Source organism: Rattus rattus, chromosome 1 (assembly GCF_011064425.1).
Source record: "Rattus rattus isolate New Zealand chromosome 1, Rrattus_CSIRO_v1, whole genome shotgun sequence".
In the NCBI taxonomy this organism is placed as follows: Eukaryota; Metazoa; Chordata; class Mammalia; order Rodentia; family Muridae; genus Rattus; species Rattus rattus.
In genome coordinates, this window is record NC_046154.1 from 249,010,574 (window position 1) to 249,027,147 (window position 16,574).

A 16,574-nucleotide genomic window follows, 5' to 3' on the forward strand; every position below is an offset into this window, starting at 1 on the left:
ATCCTTAAGCAAACATTTCTGGGGCTCAGGTACTGAGTTTCATAATCAACTGTAATGTGTAATTACATAGGTAAACCAGAATTTCCTTTTTCCTGATTGTTCTGCCTATTCATGCACATTTGCATTATGAGTTTTAAATGTACTGCTGGGAACTGCATAGGTGCAGACGAGCTTGGGGGGTGGGGGGATTTTTCACTCCCGAGTCTTCTGACCACAGTCAAGGCGTCTGTCTTCCTTCATTTACTTAGGTCTTATTTCTTGTCTTTCTATATTGTTTTATGGTTCTCTGTGCATGCGTTTTGCTAAGTTTTTTAGTATTTGTATTTTGGGATGATCTCATGATAGAGGCAGAGGCTCTTCTGTTGCGTTTGTTTTTGTTTCAGCCTAGGAGAGGTAAAGTGAAGGGAACAGTGGGATTCTGTACATCTAGGTGACCGGCTCCCACACTCAGCACCAGGCAGCTCTATGTGGTTTTGTTCATAGCTCTGTTGGTTCCTCAATGGTGCTGGAGCTCTGGTCAGAGAACTCAGAGCTGAGGCTGGTTGGGGTGGAGGTGAGAAGGGGGTAAGGATAGCACTGTGAGGTGTGAGTGCTGGAATGTTGGGCTTGGGTTCAGGTCGTAGGAGAGACAGAAGAATGGGGGTTTGCATTGAGACTGCAGGTGAGGACATCTACGGGTGAAGACTAGACGGAAGGTACAGCTGGGACAGAGGAGGAAGAGGCCAAGGCTGTGGTGGCAGAGACATGCAGGACTACCCAGGAGAATACCCAGACCATCAGGAAGTCCGCTAAAGAATGGGGGTTAGGGCTGGGCTGAGACCCCAGGGAGAGGAGGAGACAGTGCTTTGCAAGGATAGCAAGGAACAAAGAGCTCTTGGGGTGAGATGGGAATCTATTGAGGGCAATGCCAGTGGGGTGGGAGCAGCATTAAGAAACTTGAGTCTCTCAAGAGAGGATGTGGGCTCACTGGCAACTTCATTAAAGCTGCTGTTGGGTTTCAGGCCTTGAAGACATGTGGGTGTAGGTCAAAAGCTCTCTTCCTATTTAAGCCAGTGCTCTGGCGAGGGGTTCCCTTGCAAGTGCTACTCCCTCTGGAAGGCTGCTGCTGAGCTGCAGGGATCTTAGCATGCTGAGAGCTGTGAGAACTTCTGTGAGGCCTGTGCCTCAGGTCCACCGAGTCTCAGAATGTAGATAAGTTGGCCCCAAACTCACAGAGATCCATCTGTCTCTGCCTCCCAACTGCTGGGATTAAAGGTGCATTCCACCATGCCTAGCTTAGTCATCTGACTTTGGACCTTGTAGGGTTTATTGTTGGTCGTTGAAACTAGAATCTTATTCCTGCCCAGGCTGGCCTTCAACTCCTTGGGATCCTCATATCCTAGCCTCCTGAGTTCTAGAATTACAGCCTTGAGCCAGTGTATCTAGTATGCCTTATAGGCTTTATTTTGTCTCCTTTTTATAATGCAGATTGTTTGAAAACTAAGTGTAATTGATTTGAGGGCTTTCCTTTCAGTTTTTGGGTTTTGTGTCGTGTGTGTGTGTGTGTGTGTGTGTGTGTGTGTGTTAGGATTATGAAACATTTTTTTCCTTTTCCTTGTACTCTTTTGCCTTTTTCTTAAGGCCATGTGTGTGCTGTCTGGAGTTTATTTTGGTGTGAAGAGAGATTCTTGTTTCCCAGGGAACTTTCCACTGCCAGCACTTAAGTCCTTCCCCAATTTGACCCTCTTTTGTCCACATGTGTTCTGAGGGGCCTTCCTTGCCACCTAGTTCCTTACCAGCTGATGGTTTCTGCCTATATCCATGCCGACCACTTCCACTCAGGCACTTACTCTGGACTTCTCTAACTGCCAACAGTCTTTCTGAGGGCCCTCCATCTGCCCTCTTGGCCCTTTCCTCCCTTGTCACTTTCTGATGTTTCCAGTCCTGTTCCTTCTAATTTCCACTATTTCCTGTCTTCCTGCTTGTGGGCTATTTCCTTGCCTTACCACCTTCCCTCCCTCAGTCTCTGCTGTCTAACTGTGTCTCTCCTTGGTTTGAGGGCCTTCTCAACTTCCACAGCACAAGAAGATAAGAGTCTTGTTTGGTTGGCTGGGTGGCCTTACCTATATTCCCTGCCCTTCTTTTGCCCAGGGTTTGTGTGCTTTTCTTCCTCCAGGTGCCCAAGTTATACCTGTGCAGGGGCACTTTATGCTCACCTTGCTCAGTACAGAGCTCTTAACATAGTTTCTGCAGAGACTAATTTTCACATGGTCCAAGTTCAGTTACATTTTATCAAGCATAAGTACTTCCCCAGCTCTGTTCCCATTTCTCCTTTTTTCTATCTTTTTCTCATGTTTATAATTATAAATGCACAGTTACTTTGTGTATGTATTTGTAGTAGTGGGGATGGCACCCGGGATTTTGGGTACTAGACAAGCACTCTGTTGTAGAGCCGCACTGTGGTTTCTGAGACGGCATCTCAGCATGTTACTAGGGATGGGCTCAGGTGCTCATGCAGTCTTTTCACCTCAGGCCCTCTAGCTGCTAGAGGTCTCGGGTTTACCATATGCCCCACTCTGAACTTTTTTTTTTTTTTGGTTCTTTTTTTTTTTTTTTTTTTTTGGAGCTGGGGACCGAACCCAGGGCCTTGCGCTTCCTAGGCAAGCGCTCTAACCACTGAGCTAAATCCCCAACCCCCCACTCTGAACTTTTATTGAAGATTGCTGTTGTAAAATTTATTTTTATGTGTATGAGTGTTTTGCCTGCATGTCTGTATGTGTACCACTTGCACAAAGTGCTCCCAGAAGCCAGAAGAGGGTAGCAGGTCTCTGAGACTGGAGTTATGGATGGTTCTGAGCCACCATATGATGCTGGGAATGAAACCTGTCTTCTGGAAGAGCAGCCAGTGCTCTTAACTGCTCAAAGATATTGATCCATCTTCCAGTCTTTGTTAGTTTAGTTTTTTTGAGACAGGGCTTCTCTGTGTATTGCTGGCTGATGTGGAACCTACTCTGTAGACCAGGCTGGCCTCAAACTCATAGAGATCCACCTGCTTCTGCCTCCCGAGTGCACCACCACCTGGCTTCCAGCCTTTATTTTTAATATTTTTTTTCTTTTTTCTTTTTTTCGGAGCTGGGGACCGAACCCAGGGCCTTGCGCATGCGCTCTACCACTGAGCTAAATCCCCAACCCCTATTTTTAATATTTTTAAAAAATATATTGTTTATTTGTTTATTTTTGGAGACAGGTCTCATGTAGCTTTGGCTGGTCCAGAACTCACTCTGTACACCAGCATGGCCTTAAACTCACAGAGATCCACCTGCCTCCTGAGTGCTGAGATTACAGTTATGTATCACACACAGCAGATTTATTTTTAATTATGTAGGAGTGTGGGTTTGTGTATGTGTGTAAAATGTCTCTGGAGGCCAGAAGAGGGCTTCAAATTCCCTGGAGTTGGAGTTACAGGTGATCTATCTGATGTGGGTGCTGGGAACTGAACCTAGGTCCTCTGCCAAGATTGGTAAGTGTTCTTAACCGCTGAGCCATCTCCAGCCTGATGTTATATCTTTTTCATAACTGAACAAACACTATTTCTTAGAGTTCCTTTCATCATGGTATGATATCTTACTTAGGTTTCTGTTGCTGTGATAAAATAATGACAGAGACAGATTGAGGGAGCCTGCAGACCACCATCTAGGACAGCCACAGAGGAACACTGCTCCTGCCTTGACCTTGATGTCTTCCTTAGCTTGCCTGCTTGTGTAACCCAGGACCGCCTGTTCAGGGTGCCACGCCCACAGTGGGCTGGGCCCTCGCATATTTATCAGCTGTGAAGAATGTGCCCCATAAGCCAGAGTGACCAGGCATTTTCTCAGTTTACCTCAGTTCCTCCTTCCCAGGTGACTCTAGTTATTGTATCAGCTTGATAGAAAGTGACCCACGGGGCTGGAGAGATGGCTCAGAGGTTAAGAGCACTGTCTGCTCTTCCAGAGGCCCTGAGTTCAATTCCCAGCAACCACATGGTGGTTCACAACCACCTCTTCTGGCCTGTAGTTGCATACATGCAGGCAGAAAGCTGTATGATGTATACATAATAAATAAATAAATGTTAAAAAAAAGATTTATTTAAAAAAAAAAAGAAAGAAAAAAAAGAAAGAAAGTGACCCACACAGTGTATTAAGGACTTCTCCATAACACCTTCTAGGGCTTTTTTAGCTGTGTTCCTCTCATCAGTGGCCAGGTATCCATTGTTTTATTTTATAATGTTGCTTGCAGTGAGTGGCCAGGGCATGCCAGGTACTTTGTGGCTCTCTGTACAATGTAGGAGTGAGCTTCTTAGAGCCGGGCTTGACAGAATACAGCGGATGCCCTGAACTGTGAGCCACCGTCATTGTGACAAAAATTTTCAACCCATTTTCTACTGTGAGGTCAGGCACAGCCTGTGGACCCAGGGTACAAACCATGGGACTAGAGCTTCCTTCTTCCATTCTTTCCCCGGTCGCTTAGCAGGATTGTGCTGATCTCCACCTGTGCTCTCTGGACAGCCATCAGCCCACTGAGATTCACTTGTGCCATTTTTACTCCTAGCCTTCCTGGGTGTGAAGAAGAAGAGGAGTTCATTTACCCAGAATCCTGTCAGCTTCCACACCCACGTCAGTGTGTTGAAGCCCCTCTCTTCATCCACTCATCTGCTTTGACTTGTGGCAGAAATGAGTACATAGACATCATTCTACAGACTGGCAGGGTTTCATCTGCCTGCCTCATAACTGTAGCTCTTTAGGGGGGGTACTTTTCTTGCCACAGACCTGCTGGTTGATGTCATCTTGCCACCGCAAGGGACTCTTTCATCAGTTGCCTCATTGCTACCCACCGTCTTGTCAGCTCCCCTTGTGATGTGCAGCCAGAGACAGAAGGGCTTTCTCCTCTCTGCTCCTTGGCTTGCTGAATGGGCTTTAGCGTGGAATGATGACCCAGTAGATGGCATCAGACAGAAACACTCCAGGGCTGTGACGTGTGCTCTCTTGTGCACTGTTTTTGTTTCTCCCCACTCCATAGCTCTTCTCTGAACCTTTCCTCTCCTCTTTTCTGCCCTTTTTCTGGACATCTGTCCGTTGTTCCCATTTCGGGGCCGCCTGCCTCCATCTTTGCCTCTCCTCGTTCCCATGTGTTCTGGCCCCTTGACAGCTGTCAGGCTCTGGCTCTCACTACAGACACCATGCGGCAGGCTAAAGGCTGCATGCAGTGACACACAGGGCAGTGCTGGCTACACATGGAGTGAGAAGCTGTCGTTGCAGAACAGCGGAGAACATTTGAACATCTGATAAAGATGTCCCAGCATGCCCTTTGTGTGGGTCTGGGGTACTCAGGCTTGCTGGAGTCAGTTCCCGTAGCTTTCACAGCCAGCCAAATAGATTTTAGCAAGTGCTTACTATCATCCCAGTTTATACTCAGGGAGACCAGGGTGTGGCAGCCATTGCTGCAGATAAAATCTCTTTTGGGAGGGATATGCGGAGTAGAGCAGGAGCTGCCCTCTTCAGCCCGCTTTTGGTGTTGGTGTGACCATGTGGTAGAACTGTTGCCTGGTTATCAAGCCTTGGTAGATTAGCCATCTTCATGACTCTGGCAGACTAGGAGAGGAACCACACCTTAGTCGGGTACAGCTGGGTCAGCCAAGATTCAGATCTTGCCAGAGTTGCTCTTTCCTAGAACTTCAGAAGAGCCCACTGGCTTTTAGCTGGCCTGTTCCCTTTGAGGCTGGCTTCTTGGGGGAAGCCATGTAGACAGCTCCTGGAATCAGAATGGAACGCTTAGAGCTCAGCCTGCTAGGGGAACACCCTTAGAGTAAGAACCATTTCACTGGGCTGCATGTGTGGGTTAAGCTCAGGCTTACTGGGGTCCCTTGTGGTGATATCCTAGATCACATAAGAGTTTATCCTCAGGCAAATTCCAAAAAGGTCATGAAGGTGGGCCACCAGGGTTTAGGACTATGCACTGGGGAAGACAGGGCCTCCTGGGCAGCCTGGAGTGGCTAGAAGTCTTGCTCATCTCCCAGCAGCGGACAGAGAGCCGTCTCCACACGTACATGCTCAGATGAGAGAAACAACAGCCAGCACGTCTTCTGCTTGAGAAGTGGTTGCTGTCCTTGGGTTGATTTCTCTTCTATAAGACAAGGACATCAGGGTGTCTTTCCTTTTGTCCAATGATGGTGGCAGGGGAGACAGCTCTTAAGTCCTCTTCCCTGAGGATACTAGGGTCCTTGTGACTTCAGCTGAGTGCCACTCATAGCAGAAATAGTGACTGGACTGAGCTGGCTTCCTGATGGGAGCAAGGCAGATGGTGAACTACAGGAAACTCAGTCAGTAGAGTCTGCAGTCCTATGCAAGCCCTAGAGAGCCCAGCCAGCTCTGCTTTACTGTCTACAATGCACAGCCCGTCTGAAAGGGATGGGTAAGCCCTGAAATAGCCGATGCCCCACTCTTCCCTAGTTACTGGGGAGGAGTAAAGCAGAGGAAACCCCCCACCCCCATATACTGTTGACGTCAGTGTGCTGGGGGATAGGATGGGTTCTACTCAGGGCTGCCTCAGAGCCTCTTCCCATGAGCTGACCTTGACGTGTTTCCTTATTCGTATTTACTCCTTAGGTGTGTGTGTGACGGCTGGAGGGGAGGTTCCCCTGAGAAAATATTGACAGACCTCCTGTCTCCTAGCTGCCTAGAGATTGTTACCCTTGGACGCTGGAGGCTGGAATCCCAGGACTGACCATACTCCCTGGCCTTTGCTGCCATAGCTTGTTAGACCTTGTTGTGCTGACTGAAAAACCAGCCAGAGGACTGAGGGCAGCCAGCATGGAAGAAGAGCAGAGGCTCCCAGGGGCCGCCAGGGCCTTGCTGCTGATTGGCCCTGCCCTCCATTGTCCTAGGCAGGGTGCCAGGAAGCTGGAACTTTGTTATCTGGGTAATTAGCTTCAGACCCTGGACTGAGGCCGGCCAGGTCTTAGGGCTACTTCCCACAGGCTGTGCACCCTGACCCCAAGAGGGAGGCGAGGCGCTGTGTACAGAGGCCCGGCCAGCTGAACACTTGAGGTGTCAGTCCTGCCTGGGGAACGACTGCAGGCATCCCCACTTACACACCTTCCACCCCACCCCATGCCACACTGTCCTCCCTGGCTGGGCTCTGCCCCTTAGGGCAGCTGGGCCTGGTCACAGTGTGGGGCCTCCCATCTCAGCCTTGCCAGGGACAGAGGGCACCAAGTCTCAGAAAGGGGATGCCCCCAAGGGTGCCAGTCCAGCCAGCTGCCCCACCCTTCAGGCTTGTCCTGGCCCCCCAAACCCAAATCGTGGTGCCCCAAGACGTCCTGTGGGCAGACATCCACCACCATGGCCGAGCACCTGGAGCTGCTGGCAGAGATGCCCATGGTAGGCAGGATGAGCACCCAGGAGCGGCTGAAGCATGCCCAGAAGCGACGTGCCCAGCAGGTAAAAATGTGGGCCCAGGCTGAGAAGGAGGCCCATGGTAACAAGAAGGGCCATGGGGAGCGGCCAAGGAAGGAGGTGGCTGGCCTCAAGCCTCAGAAGCAGGTCCGCTTCCCTCCCAGCATTGCCCTTCTGGAGGCTGCTGCCCGGAACGACCTGGAGGAAGGTGAGTGTGCTTGAGTCCTAGGGCAGAGCACAGCAGGCACTCCCACCTGTCTGGGTGTGGCCCTGCTTGGTGTTGGCTCAGAACTAGACCTAGAACTGTCTCTAGCTCCTGGGCTCCAGCTACAGCTCTGATACTGATAGTGAACTGTCCTTAGTAGGGGTGGATGCAAGAGGTCTTTCTGTGAGGAGTCAGGTCATAGGAGGGCTGGACCACGGGTAGACACATCGGAGGTTGCAGAGAAATCTAATACTGAAGTCTCATGCCTCTCAACAGTGTGTCCCACGAATCTTCCCTTTATGTATGCCTTCCAAGCCCCAACTCTGGAGAGTAGGACAGCGTTGTTCATTTCTGGTTAGAGATGGAGTGGGTCTTAGAACACACATGGCCTGGCACTACTACACACTTTCCCTGGCCCTGCTTTGACTTTCCCCTAGTCTTCCCAGTACCAAGACAAGTCTAACTTGAGTGGGCTCTCTTCTCTTCACTGTGCCCCATGCTTGTAGCTTCTTGGGCCTGAGGGAAGAGGCACCTGGTATCTCTTGAGGACCCTTCCTGCCTTCCTTTTCTTGCAGTCCGCCAGTTCCTTACCAGTGGGGTTAGCCCCAACCTGTCCAATGAGGATGGCTTGACTGCACTGCACCAGGTAAGCGCCGGCAGGAGTGGGGTGGGCTGCCTGGCCTAGCTGGGGATCAGGGTTTGGGGCTTAGGTTGCTTGTTTGCAGTGCTGCATTGATGACTTCCAAGAGATGGTACAGCAGCTCCTGGAGGCTGGGGCTGATGTCAATGCTCGAGACAGTGAGTGCTGGACACCTCTGCATGCGGCAGCTACCTGCGGCCATCTGCATCTGGTGGAACTCCTTATTTCACGGTAGGACCTGCTGGGTATACACATGGTGGCTCACATGACCCATCTGGGATGCTTCTTCTGTCCTTACCTTTTCTGTCAACCCTACCTGGGATCCCAGAGGGTTCTTTGGTCTGCCTGGCAGGCTAGACTTCTAACTCTGGACCAAGGGCCTCTCCATAGTCAAATGCCATTTGGTCAGTGTTGAGGATGGACTTGTTAAAGGAGGGAAGGGGAATGAGGAGACCAGCCATGTCTAGGAGGAAGTGCCTGGATACAAAAGAGGCCTTTACCCCTAAGGTGGAGCAGAGGAAGCTAGTGGCTTTACTAGATTTAGGAGCATCTCCATTAGGTCAGGTATAGAAGCTTGGTCATCCTTGTGTGAACAGATGAGTGTAGCCCTTAGTGATAGATCAGGGGTGTGTAGCTAACAGGTCTCTCTCTGGGGCTCCGTCTGAAGCTGGTGTTGGACTACAGGCATCTGTCTAGATCTGCTCTTCCACCATGCCTTGGCACCTCTTCTGTGTTGTAGGCATCCCAGAGCCCTTGCACATCCACAAGTGCCTCTACTATATTTATGGGGGAGATAGGGGTCATAAACCTGAGGCCTGGAAGAATAAAGACTACAGGTTGGATAGAGGTTGCTAAGTCTAGCTTGAAGACAGGGTTTAGTAGAGGGTAGTAGTCAGGCCCGAGGCCAGCTTTTCTTGCAGGAGCTAGGGCTTTGTTTTCTTCCTTCCTGCCTTCTCTTCCCAAAGACAGTGCTAGGCTGAGGCCGCCATTGAGGGGAAACTTGATGCAAGGGGTTTGAGGAGCTGTTGTATGGTGGCTGAGGCTGGTGGCTTGTCTATCTTCTTTGTAGTGGTGCAGATCTCCTTGCGGTCAATACAGATGGGAATATGCCCTACGACCTGTGTGAGGATGAACAGACACTGGATTACCTCGAGACTGCCATGGCCAATCGTGGTGAGTGTGCTGTGCCTGCCTGCAGGGGGTGGTGCCCTAGGTCATGCCTTCTCTGAGCCAGCTTGCTTCTCAGGTATCACCCAGGACAGCATTGAGGAGGCCCGGGCAGTGCCAGAGCTATGCATGCTGAATGACCTCCAGAACCTCCTGCATGCTGGGGCCAACCTCAATGACCCTTTGGATCACGGGGCCACTCTGGTGAGAACTCAGTCACTTGGGGATGTTTGTCCTGGGGCAGGTACTTGGAAGGGGTTCAGGGATTCAGAGCTGAGTGGTCTGCCCGCAGCTGCACATCGCCGCTGCTAATGGGTTCAGTGAGGTGGCTACCCTGCTACTGGAGCAAGGAGCTAGCCTGAGTGCTAAGGACCATGATGGCTGGGAGCCTCTGCATGCTGCAGCTTACTGGGGCCAGGTGAGTACACAGGAGCAGGGAGAGGGTAGGTTCCTGGCTCTAGCTAGAGCCCTCAGCCAAGCAGCTGCTGCTGGCTGCCTGCAGGTACACCTGGTAGAATTGCTTGTGGCACATGGGGCTGATCTGAATGGAAAATCTCTGGTGGACGAGACACCCCTTGGTGAGTGTGGGGTTGCCTACATCTGAGGGAAGGGAGTGGCCATGAACATGCCTGCGACACCTCTGTCCATCTCTCCTCAGATGTGTGTGGTGATGAGGAGGTAAGAGCCAAACTGCTGGAGCTCAAGCACAAACAGGATGCACTCCTGCGCGCCCAGGGCCGCCAGCGCTCCTTGCTGCGCCGCCGCACCTCTAGTGCAGGCAGCCGCGGGTAAGCCTCTGCTGTGGTCACCAGTCACCTGCCGAGACCTCGGCTTCCCCACCCCCGCCCCGTGGACATCAGCTGGCAGTGGAGCCCCACTGGCATTAGTGGGCAGTGGTTGTGAGATGGATGATGGTGTCTCAACATCCTCCCCCACAGGAAGGTGGTGAGGCGAGTGAGCCTGACACATCGCACCAACCTGTATCGCAAGGAGCATGCCCAAGAGGCCATTGTGTGGCAACAGCCACCAGTCACCAGTCCAGAACCTCTCGAGGATGAGGACAGGCAGACAGATGCTGAACTCCGGCTGCAGGCCCCAGAGGTGAGCATGCTGAGTCCGTCCTGTCCCATATCCCCACCAGTCTCGGTGTGTGTGTGTGATCATTTAGTGCCTAGGGCATCCTAGTGAGGCCCCTGTGGAGGTGGTAGCTCCAGTGACCCGTGCTTCTAGATGGGTACTCAGGTACACGCTGTTGACCCTCCCACGCTCACAACCCTCCCACGCTCACATCTGTCCCTCTACCACCACTTCACACAACTTGGAGCCCAAGGCTGGTGTAGGTGAGAACGAGCATCTCCTCATGGCCTCTGGGGTCTTGGCTCTGCCCACAGGATGACAGCCCTGAGGTGGCCAGACCACACAATGGCCAAGTAGGGGCGCCCCCAGGGAGACACCTGTACTCCAAGCGTCTAGATCGGAGTGTCTCCTATCATCTGAGTCCTGAGGAGAGCTGTTCACCTGATGCCCTCATCCGGGACAAGGCTCACCACACGCTGGCAGAGCTTAAACGACAGCGAGCAGCTGCGAAGCTTCAGCGGCCTGCCCCTGAAGGGCCCGGGACCTGTGAGCCTGGCCTGTCTGTCGACACCGAGACTTCCCAGCCTGAGTGTGGCTTCAGCACAAGTGGAGACCCACCCCTGCTCAAGCTCACTGCCCCCTCGGAGGAGGCGTCTGTGGAAAAGAGGCCATGCTGTTTGCTCATGTGAAATGTGATTCCTCAGTATGGCAGGGTTCAACCCCTTGCCCAGCCAGGGCTTCCTCATGATCTCTGGCCTGGTGATCCACTTCAGCACATACCCCAGTGCTGTAGGGGAGCTGGCACAGAGCCCCATCGCCCTCCCAGCCCAGGACACTGGCCACCTTGCTCAGGGACGGACTATGCAGAGCTCTACTTACGGGCCTTAGGCCACAGACTGCTTATTTTGTGACTCTTGATAAAGGCTGTTTGCCACTGAGCCTTCTTCCCATGTGTCTCACTGGTTAGGAGCCACCCATGCCCGGAGCACCCAAACTTGTAGACAGGTGCATGCTGGGGCTTGCAGGTGTCAGCCCCAGCCTTTGTGGGAGGAAAGCTTAAGGCCACAGGCAAGAAGCCCAGCCTCAGCCTCCACCTCTCCCATGGTTCAGCTTCTTGGAGGCTCCTGTAACCCTTTGCTTTCCTGAAAGCAGCAGGGCACTTTGGAGAAAACTCTTCATGGGTGATGGAGTGGGACAGGGACCCTGGCTGGAAGGGATACAGTATCTTCCACAGGGTGGTCAGAGCCAGCAGGGGAAACAGGCAGAAGCCTGGCTTTAGTTAGGTCCTTCCCAGGGTCATGGTCTCAGTTTCTGGCGTGAAGCCCTGATCCTGGGGCATGTCTGCCAGCTTCCGCCTGTGCTGGTATAGGTGACAAGCAGTTGGCCACTCTGGCTGTGCTGGCTAGCACAGTGTATCAGAGTGAGAGGGGCCCTTTAGGGGCCTCAAGCTAGAGGGAAGAAGGCACTTCTAGATCATGGCCATTGCATTTGGCTTTGCATGGCCATCTCTACCCGGTCACATGGGAACTGAACTGGTCAGCCTGGTGTCCATCCCCAGGGCCTGTCCTTCTTCTAGCACCTGTGGTTGGATGGTTAGTGTCCTTGGAAGGGCTTGGGGGAGGGTTGGTGGCGACCGCTGGTTAAATTTAGAGTAGGGCTGTGCTGCTGCTGCCTGAGGTCCACCTGCTACCACTGCTGCTTGGGTCCTGCTGGTAAGAGGCAGGCAGTGGCAGGTCCTGCCAGGTCCAGGCCTATCTTAATCTGTGCTGTGTGTGTCCTGAGGGCCAGAGAGAGGCCACTGAGCTGGGAGGCTACTGTGGCATCAGAGCCAAGAGAGCAGAGGTGAGTGTGTCCCCACTCCAGGACCTGCTGTGGTATTTCTTCGAGCCTCCAGGGACAGAGGGATCAAGGCTCACCTCATGCCTTCCTAGCTGCCTGCTACCCAGCTTAGAAGTCAGTCTCCCCAGCCCTCAGTCTGAGCCATAGATAGGTCAAAGGGCTTAGATGACCAGGGCTGAGCGTGTCTATACGCTTCCTGCAAGGCCAGTGGGCGTGGGGCACTGTGGGCCTATCAGAGCTCACTTCCTGCTCTCTCCACCAATTAGGAGCAGCAGGGTAGGGACTTAGTTACCCTTGGCCTGGGCTGTGGACCTAAGGGCACCCTCTCAGGCTGATGTGTATTGAAAGGGCATGAGGGCAGTCCAGGGTGAGGTGTGTCCAGAACTAGCTGTCCCCTCTCCAGTCTCTTCCCCTCCCCCTAAACCCTTGCAGTGGCTCTTCAGGGACCAAGGTCCAACCATAGCACTCCAGCAGTCCCCATGGAACCCAGAGACTGAACCTCTTTCTCCCTCCCCCCAGTGCTCCCCAGATTCCTAAGGCCTGGCTTAGTTACCTAGGAGACAAGTCCACTTGCTTAAGGAAAGATGGGGTGTGTATCAGGTCGGAGAGGGCTAGGCCTTAGCTGGGCCTTGCTAGGATAAATCTCCAGTAGTCCCTGGTCCTGCTCTTAGCAGTCCCAGACACTGAACGCTCTCTTCTCCTAGTTTCCAGTGTGTCAGATGTTGAACCATCCGTCTGTCCCTACTCCCCAAGTGGGTCTCCTGCTACCTCGTGGGGACACTAGGCGGCACTGGGCCTCGCCCCAAGCCCCGCCTGCTGCCTTACCAACTCCCTCTGGCTCCCTGGGGCAGATCTGTGCCCAGACTGGTGGGGCGGGGCCCTGGGTGCTCCAGTTCCTTCAGGCTTTTCTGCCCCTTTCAGTAGGGCCAAAAGGCTGCAGTGTGAAGGGTGTTGTCTTACCTCTCGCAGACTTTCCCACTCCCAGCCTGATTTCCCCACTGGACCCTTCTCCTTCTGAACCAGCATCCTGCCTGGTTTGAGCAGTCATGGCCTCACGGGTGAATGATCAAAGCCAGGCTTCAAGGAATGGGCTGAAGGGAAAGGTGCTAACTCTGGACACTATGAACCCATGTGTGCGGAGGGTGGAGTATGCAGTTCGAGGACCCATTGTGCAGCGTGCCTTGGAGCTGGAGCAGGAGCTGCGTCAGGTATTCCTTGGGCCACTTACTGCTCTTCTCCTAAACTTGGGTTGCTGAGGTCGTCCCCAGCCTGGTGGAATGTGGGACAAAGGCAGTGGGGTGGTTGTGTCCAGTCTCACTGCCTGCTTTTTTTCTTTCCAGGGTGTGAAGAAGCCGTTTACTGAGGTCATCCGTGCCAACATTGGGGATGCACAAGCCATGGGGCAGAGACCCATCACCTTCTTCCGCCAGGTTAGGCTGCTGTAGCCTGTGGTTACTCCCCGTCCCCCAACTGCCCTGGACTCAGTACTTGGTTCTTCCAGGTCCTGGCCCTCTGTGTCTACCCCAATCTTCTGAGCAGTCCTGACTTCCCAGAGGATGCCAAGAGAAGGGCAGAACGCATCTTGCAGGCCTGCGGGGGCCACAGCCTGGGTGAGTGCCAGCTGTAGGCGGAGTATAAGCCTTAAGGAGGGGCAGAGAGGGTTGAGCCCCTTGGGAAGGTTATAGGACTTGCCCCACCTCACTGGCTTGTCCCTTTAAAGGTGCCTATAGCATTAGCTCTGGAATCCAGCCGATCCGGGAGGATGTGGCGCAATACATTGAGAGAAGAGACGGAGGCATCCCCGCAGACCCGAACAACATATTTCTATCCACAGGGGCCAGCGATGCCATCGTGGTAGGGAAGGCCAGGCCAGGCCAGAGTAGCCCTATGTGTGAGGCTAGATGGGGCTGAGTCTGGTGCAGCAGCGTCAGCAATGGGCGGCGGTGGGGGCGGGGTGGGGCGTGCAACCCTGGTTGCACTAACGCTCTGCTCCCTATCTCGCCCACAGACAATGCTCAAGCTGCTGGTATCTGGCGAGGGCCGTGCACGAACGGGTGTACTCATTCCCATTCCTCAGTACCCACTGTACTCAGCTGCGCTGGCTGAACTGGACGCCGTGCAAGTGGACTACTACCTGGACGAAGAGCGCGCCTGGGCTCTGGACATCGCAGAGCTGCGGCGCGCTCTGTGCCAGGCACGTGACCGTTGCTGCCCTCGAGTACTGTGCGTCATCAACCCCGGCAACCCCACTGGTAAACCTACGTGCTCCGCCCCATGTTGTTTCACTCTTCCCTGCAAGCGCCGCCTCATTGTGCTCCTGCCTGCCCGCCCCGCCTCTTCCTCCAGAACCTGCCCTTGCTTTCCTACCCCAAGTGCTCCTGGGCTGAGCACAGTTGAGCTTGGCTCTCTGTTGCCCATGGCTGACCTTCCATTCAGTGTTGCACCTCCACATTCCAGGGCAGGTGCAGACCCGTGAGTGCATCGAGGCCGTAATCCGCTTTGCTTTCAAAGAGGGACTCTTCTTGATGGCTGATGAGGTATGCACAGGTGCACACAGAACGGTGAGCAGCAGCTCAGCAGCCAGCCTGAATGACACTGCCGCCCCTACAGGTATACCAGGACAACGTGTATGCCGAGGGCTCTCAGTTCCATTCATTCAAGAAGGTGCTCATGGAGATGGGGCCACCGTATTCCACGCAGCAGGAGCTTGCTTCTTTCCACTCAGTCTCTAAGGGCTACATGGGCGAGTGCGTACAGGCTCAGGTGGTGGGGAAGGTGGGAAGGGTAGCGGACTTCTCCCAGACCAGCCTCGACTCACGCTCTCCGGGCAGGTGCGGGTTTCGTGGTGGCTATGTGGAGGTGGTAAACATGGATGCTGAGGTGCAGAAACAGATGGGGAAGCTGATGAGTGTGCGGCTGTGTCCACCAGTGCCAGGCCAGGCCTTGATGGACATGGTGGTCAGTCCGCCAACACCCTCCGAGCCGTCCTTCAAGCAGTTTCAAGCAGTGAGCAGACCAGACCAGGCCAAAGATATCTGGTGATCCAGCTTTGGGTGGGACTATAGAGGGACAGATTGAAACCCTCTTCCATAATTACTTCCCGTGACTGCAGGAGAGACAGGAGGTGCTGGCTGAACTGGCAGCCAAGGCTAAGCTCACGGAGCAGGTCTTCAATGAGGCTCCCGGGATCCGCTGCAACCCAGTGCAGGGCGCCATGTATTCCTTCCCTCGAGTGCAGCTGCCCTTGAAAGCGGTGCAGCGTGCTCAGGTGGGGAGCACAGTGCCTTGTGGGGGCTGAGCAGGGTGTGGGCCTGCTTGGGTGCCAGGCTGTGACCTGACTCCCCTCCTGACCCCCAGGAACTGGGCCTGGCCCCTGACATGTTCTTCTGCCTGTGCCTCCTGGAAGAGACTGGCATCTGCGTTGTGCCCGGGAGTGGCTTTGGGCAGCAGGAGGGCACCTATCATTTCCGGTGAGACCTTGTTCTGTGTTGACCCTGCCACAAATGGGCCTGTGGTCCACGCTGACCATTTGTCCTTTTCAGGATGACCATTCTGCCCCCCATGGAGAAACTGCGGCTGCTACTGGAAAAACTCAGGCACTTCCATGCCAAGTTCACCCATGAGTACTCCTGAAGCCACTGCTAGGGCCACACTGGACAGTCTCTGACGCAACAAACCGAGGGTCCTTGGGAGCCCTCAGTATTTCTGATTTCGTCTAGGGTCTCGGTAACTGTCCCTGCGAGTCCCTAATAAATCTGATGTCAGCCCGATTTGAAGTGGCTGCCTGGGTGACCCCAGCTTTTCACTTACCTGATTGGCTTTGTGTAGACACACAGACTCCACTTAAGGGACACTGGAAACGGCATTTAGAGGAGTTATTAAGGATGGCTCCCAGGAAAGGGCCCTCCGATTATCAGTCATCCACTTGGCTTGAGACAGGTGCATCTGTGTGCTAGGTCTTCGCTACGGTCTCAAGTGTGGGGAACGTGATGACCAGTTAAATAAAATCAACCAACATACTATACCAGTAAAGAGGGTGATGGCAGATGTGCTCCACGTCTGCCTTTTAGGGCCACTCCAGAACCACTTGGGAGGGGAGGAGGTTTCAGGGAATTCCAAGGGGAAGAGACCTTAGAGGCTGCATCAGAGACAGTAACCTTTCTCTGGGACACAGCAATGTGTCCAGAGTTCTGGCACTTCTTGTGCCAACCGCAGGATGGAGTTGTTAAGCTCTTAC

General features: G+C 53.4%; 2 protein-coding genes across 2 annotated transcripts; both read left to right on the forward strand.

Annotated features, from left to right (window-relative positions):
• Positions 1-6,604: 6,604 nt before the first annotated feature.
• On the forward strand, positions 6,605-16,104 carry Ppp1r16a (protein phosphatase 1 regulatory subunit 16A). The gene is made up of 15 exons (XM_032917522.1): positions 6,605-7,617; positions 8,190-8,260; positions 8,340-8,485; positions 9,324-9,427; positions 9,501-9,625; positions 9,714-9,839; positions 9,924-9,999; positions 10,080-10,209; positions 10,360-10,522; positions 10,813-13,545; positions 13,678-13,947; positions 14,058-14,589; positions 14,795-15,605; positions 15,695-15,807; positions 15,880-16,104. The coding sequence occupies exons 1-10, from the start codon at positions 7,356-7,358 to the stop codon at positions 11,185-11,187; spliced, it is 1,578 nt and encodes a 525-aa protein (XP_032773413.1). The 5' UTR covers positions 6,605-7,355; the 3' UTR covers positions 11,188-13,545; positions 13,678-13,947; positions 14,058-14,589; positions 14,795-15,605; positions 15,695-15,807; positions 15,880-16,104.
• Gpt (glutamic--pyruvic transaminase) lies at positions 13,268-16,134 on the forward strand. The gene is made up of 11 exons (XM_032917536.1): positions 13,268-13,545; positions 13,678-13,767; positions 13,839-13,947; positions 14,058-14,191; positions 14,346-14,589; positions 14,795-14,874; positions 14,948-15,084; positions 15,169-15,343; positions 15,450-15,605; positions 15,695-15,807; positions 15,880-16,134. Exons 1-11 carry the CDS (start codon positions 13,384-13,386, stop codon positions 15,968-15,970), a joined length of 1,491 nt encoding a protein of 496 aa, XP_032773427.1. The 5' UTR covers positions 13,268-13,383; the 3' UTR covers positions 15,971-16,134.
• The last annotated feature ends 440 nt before the right edge of the window (positions 16,135-16,574 follow it).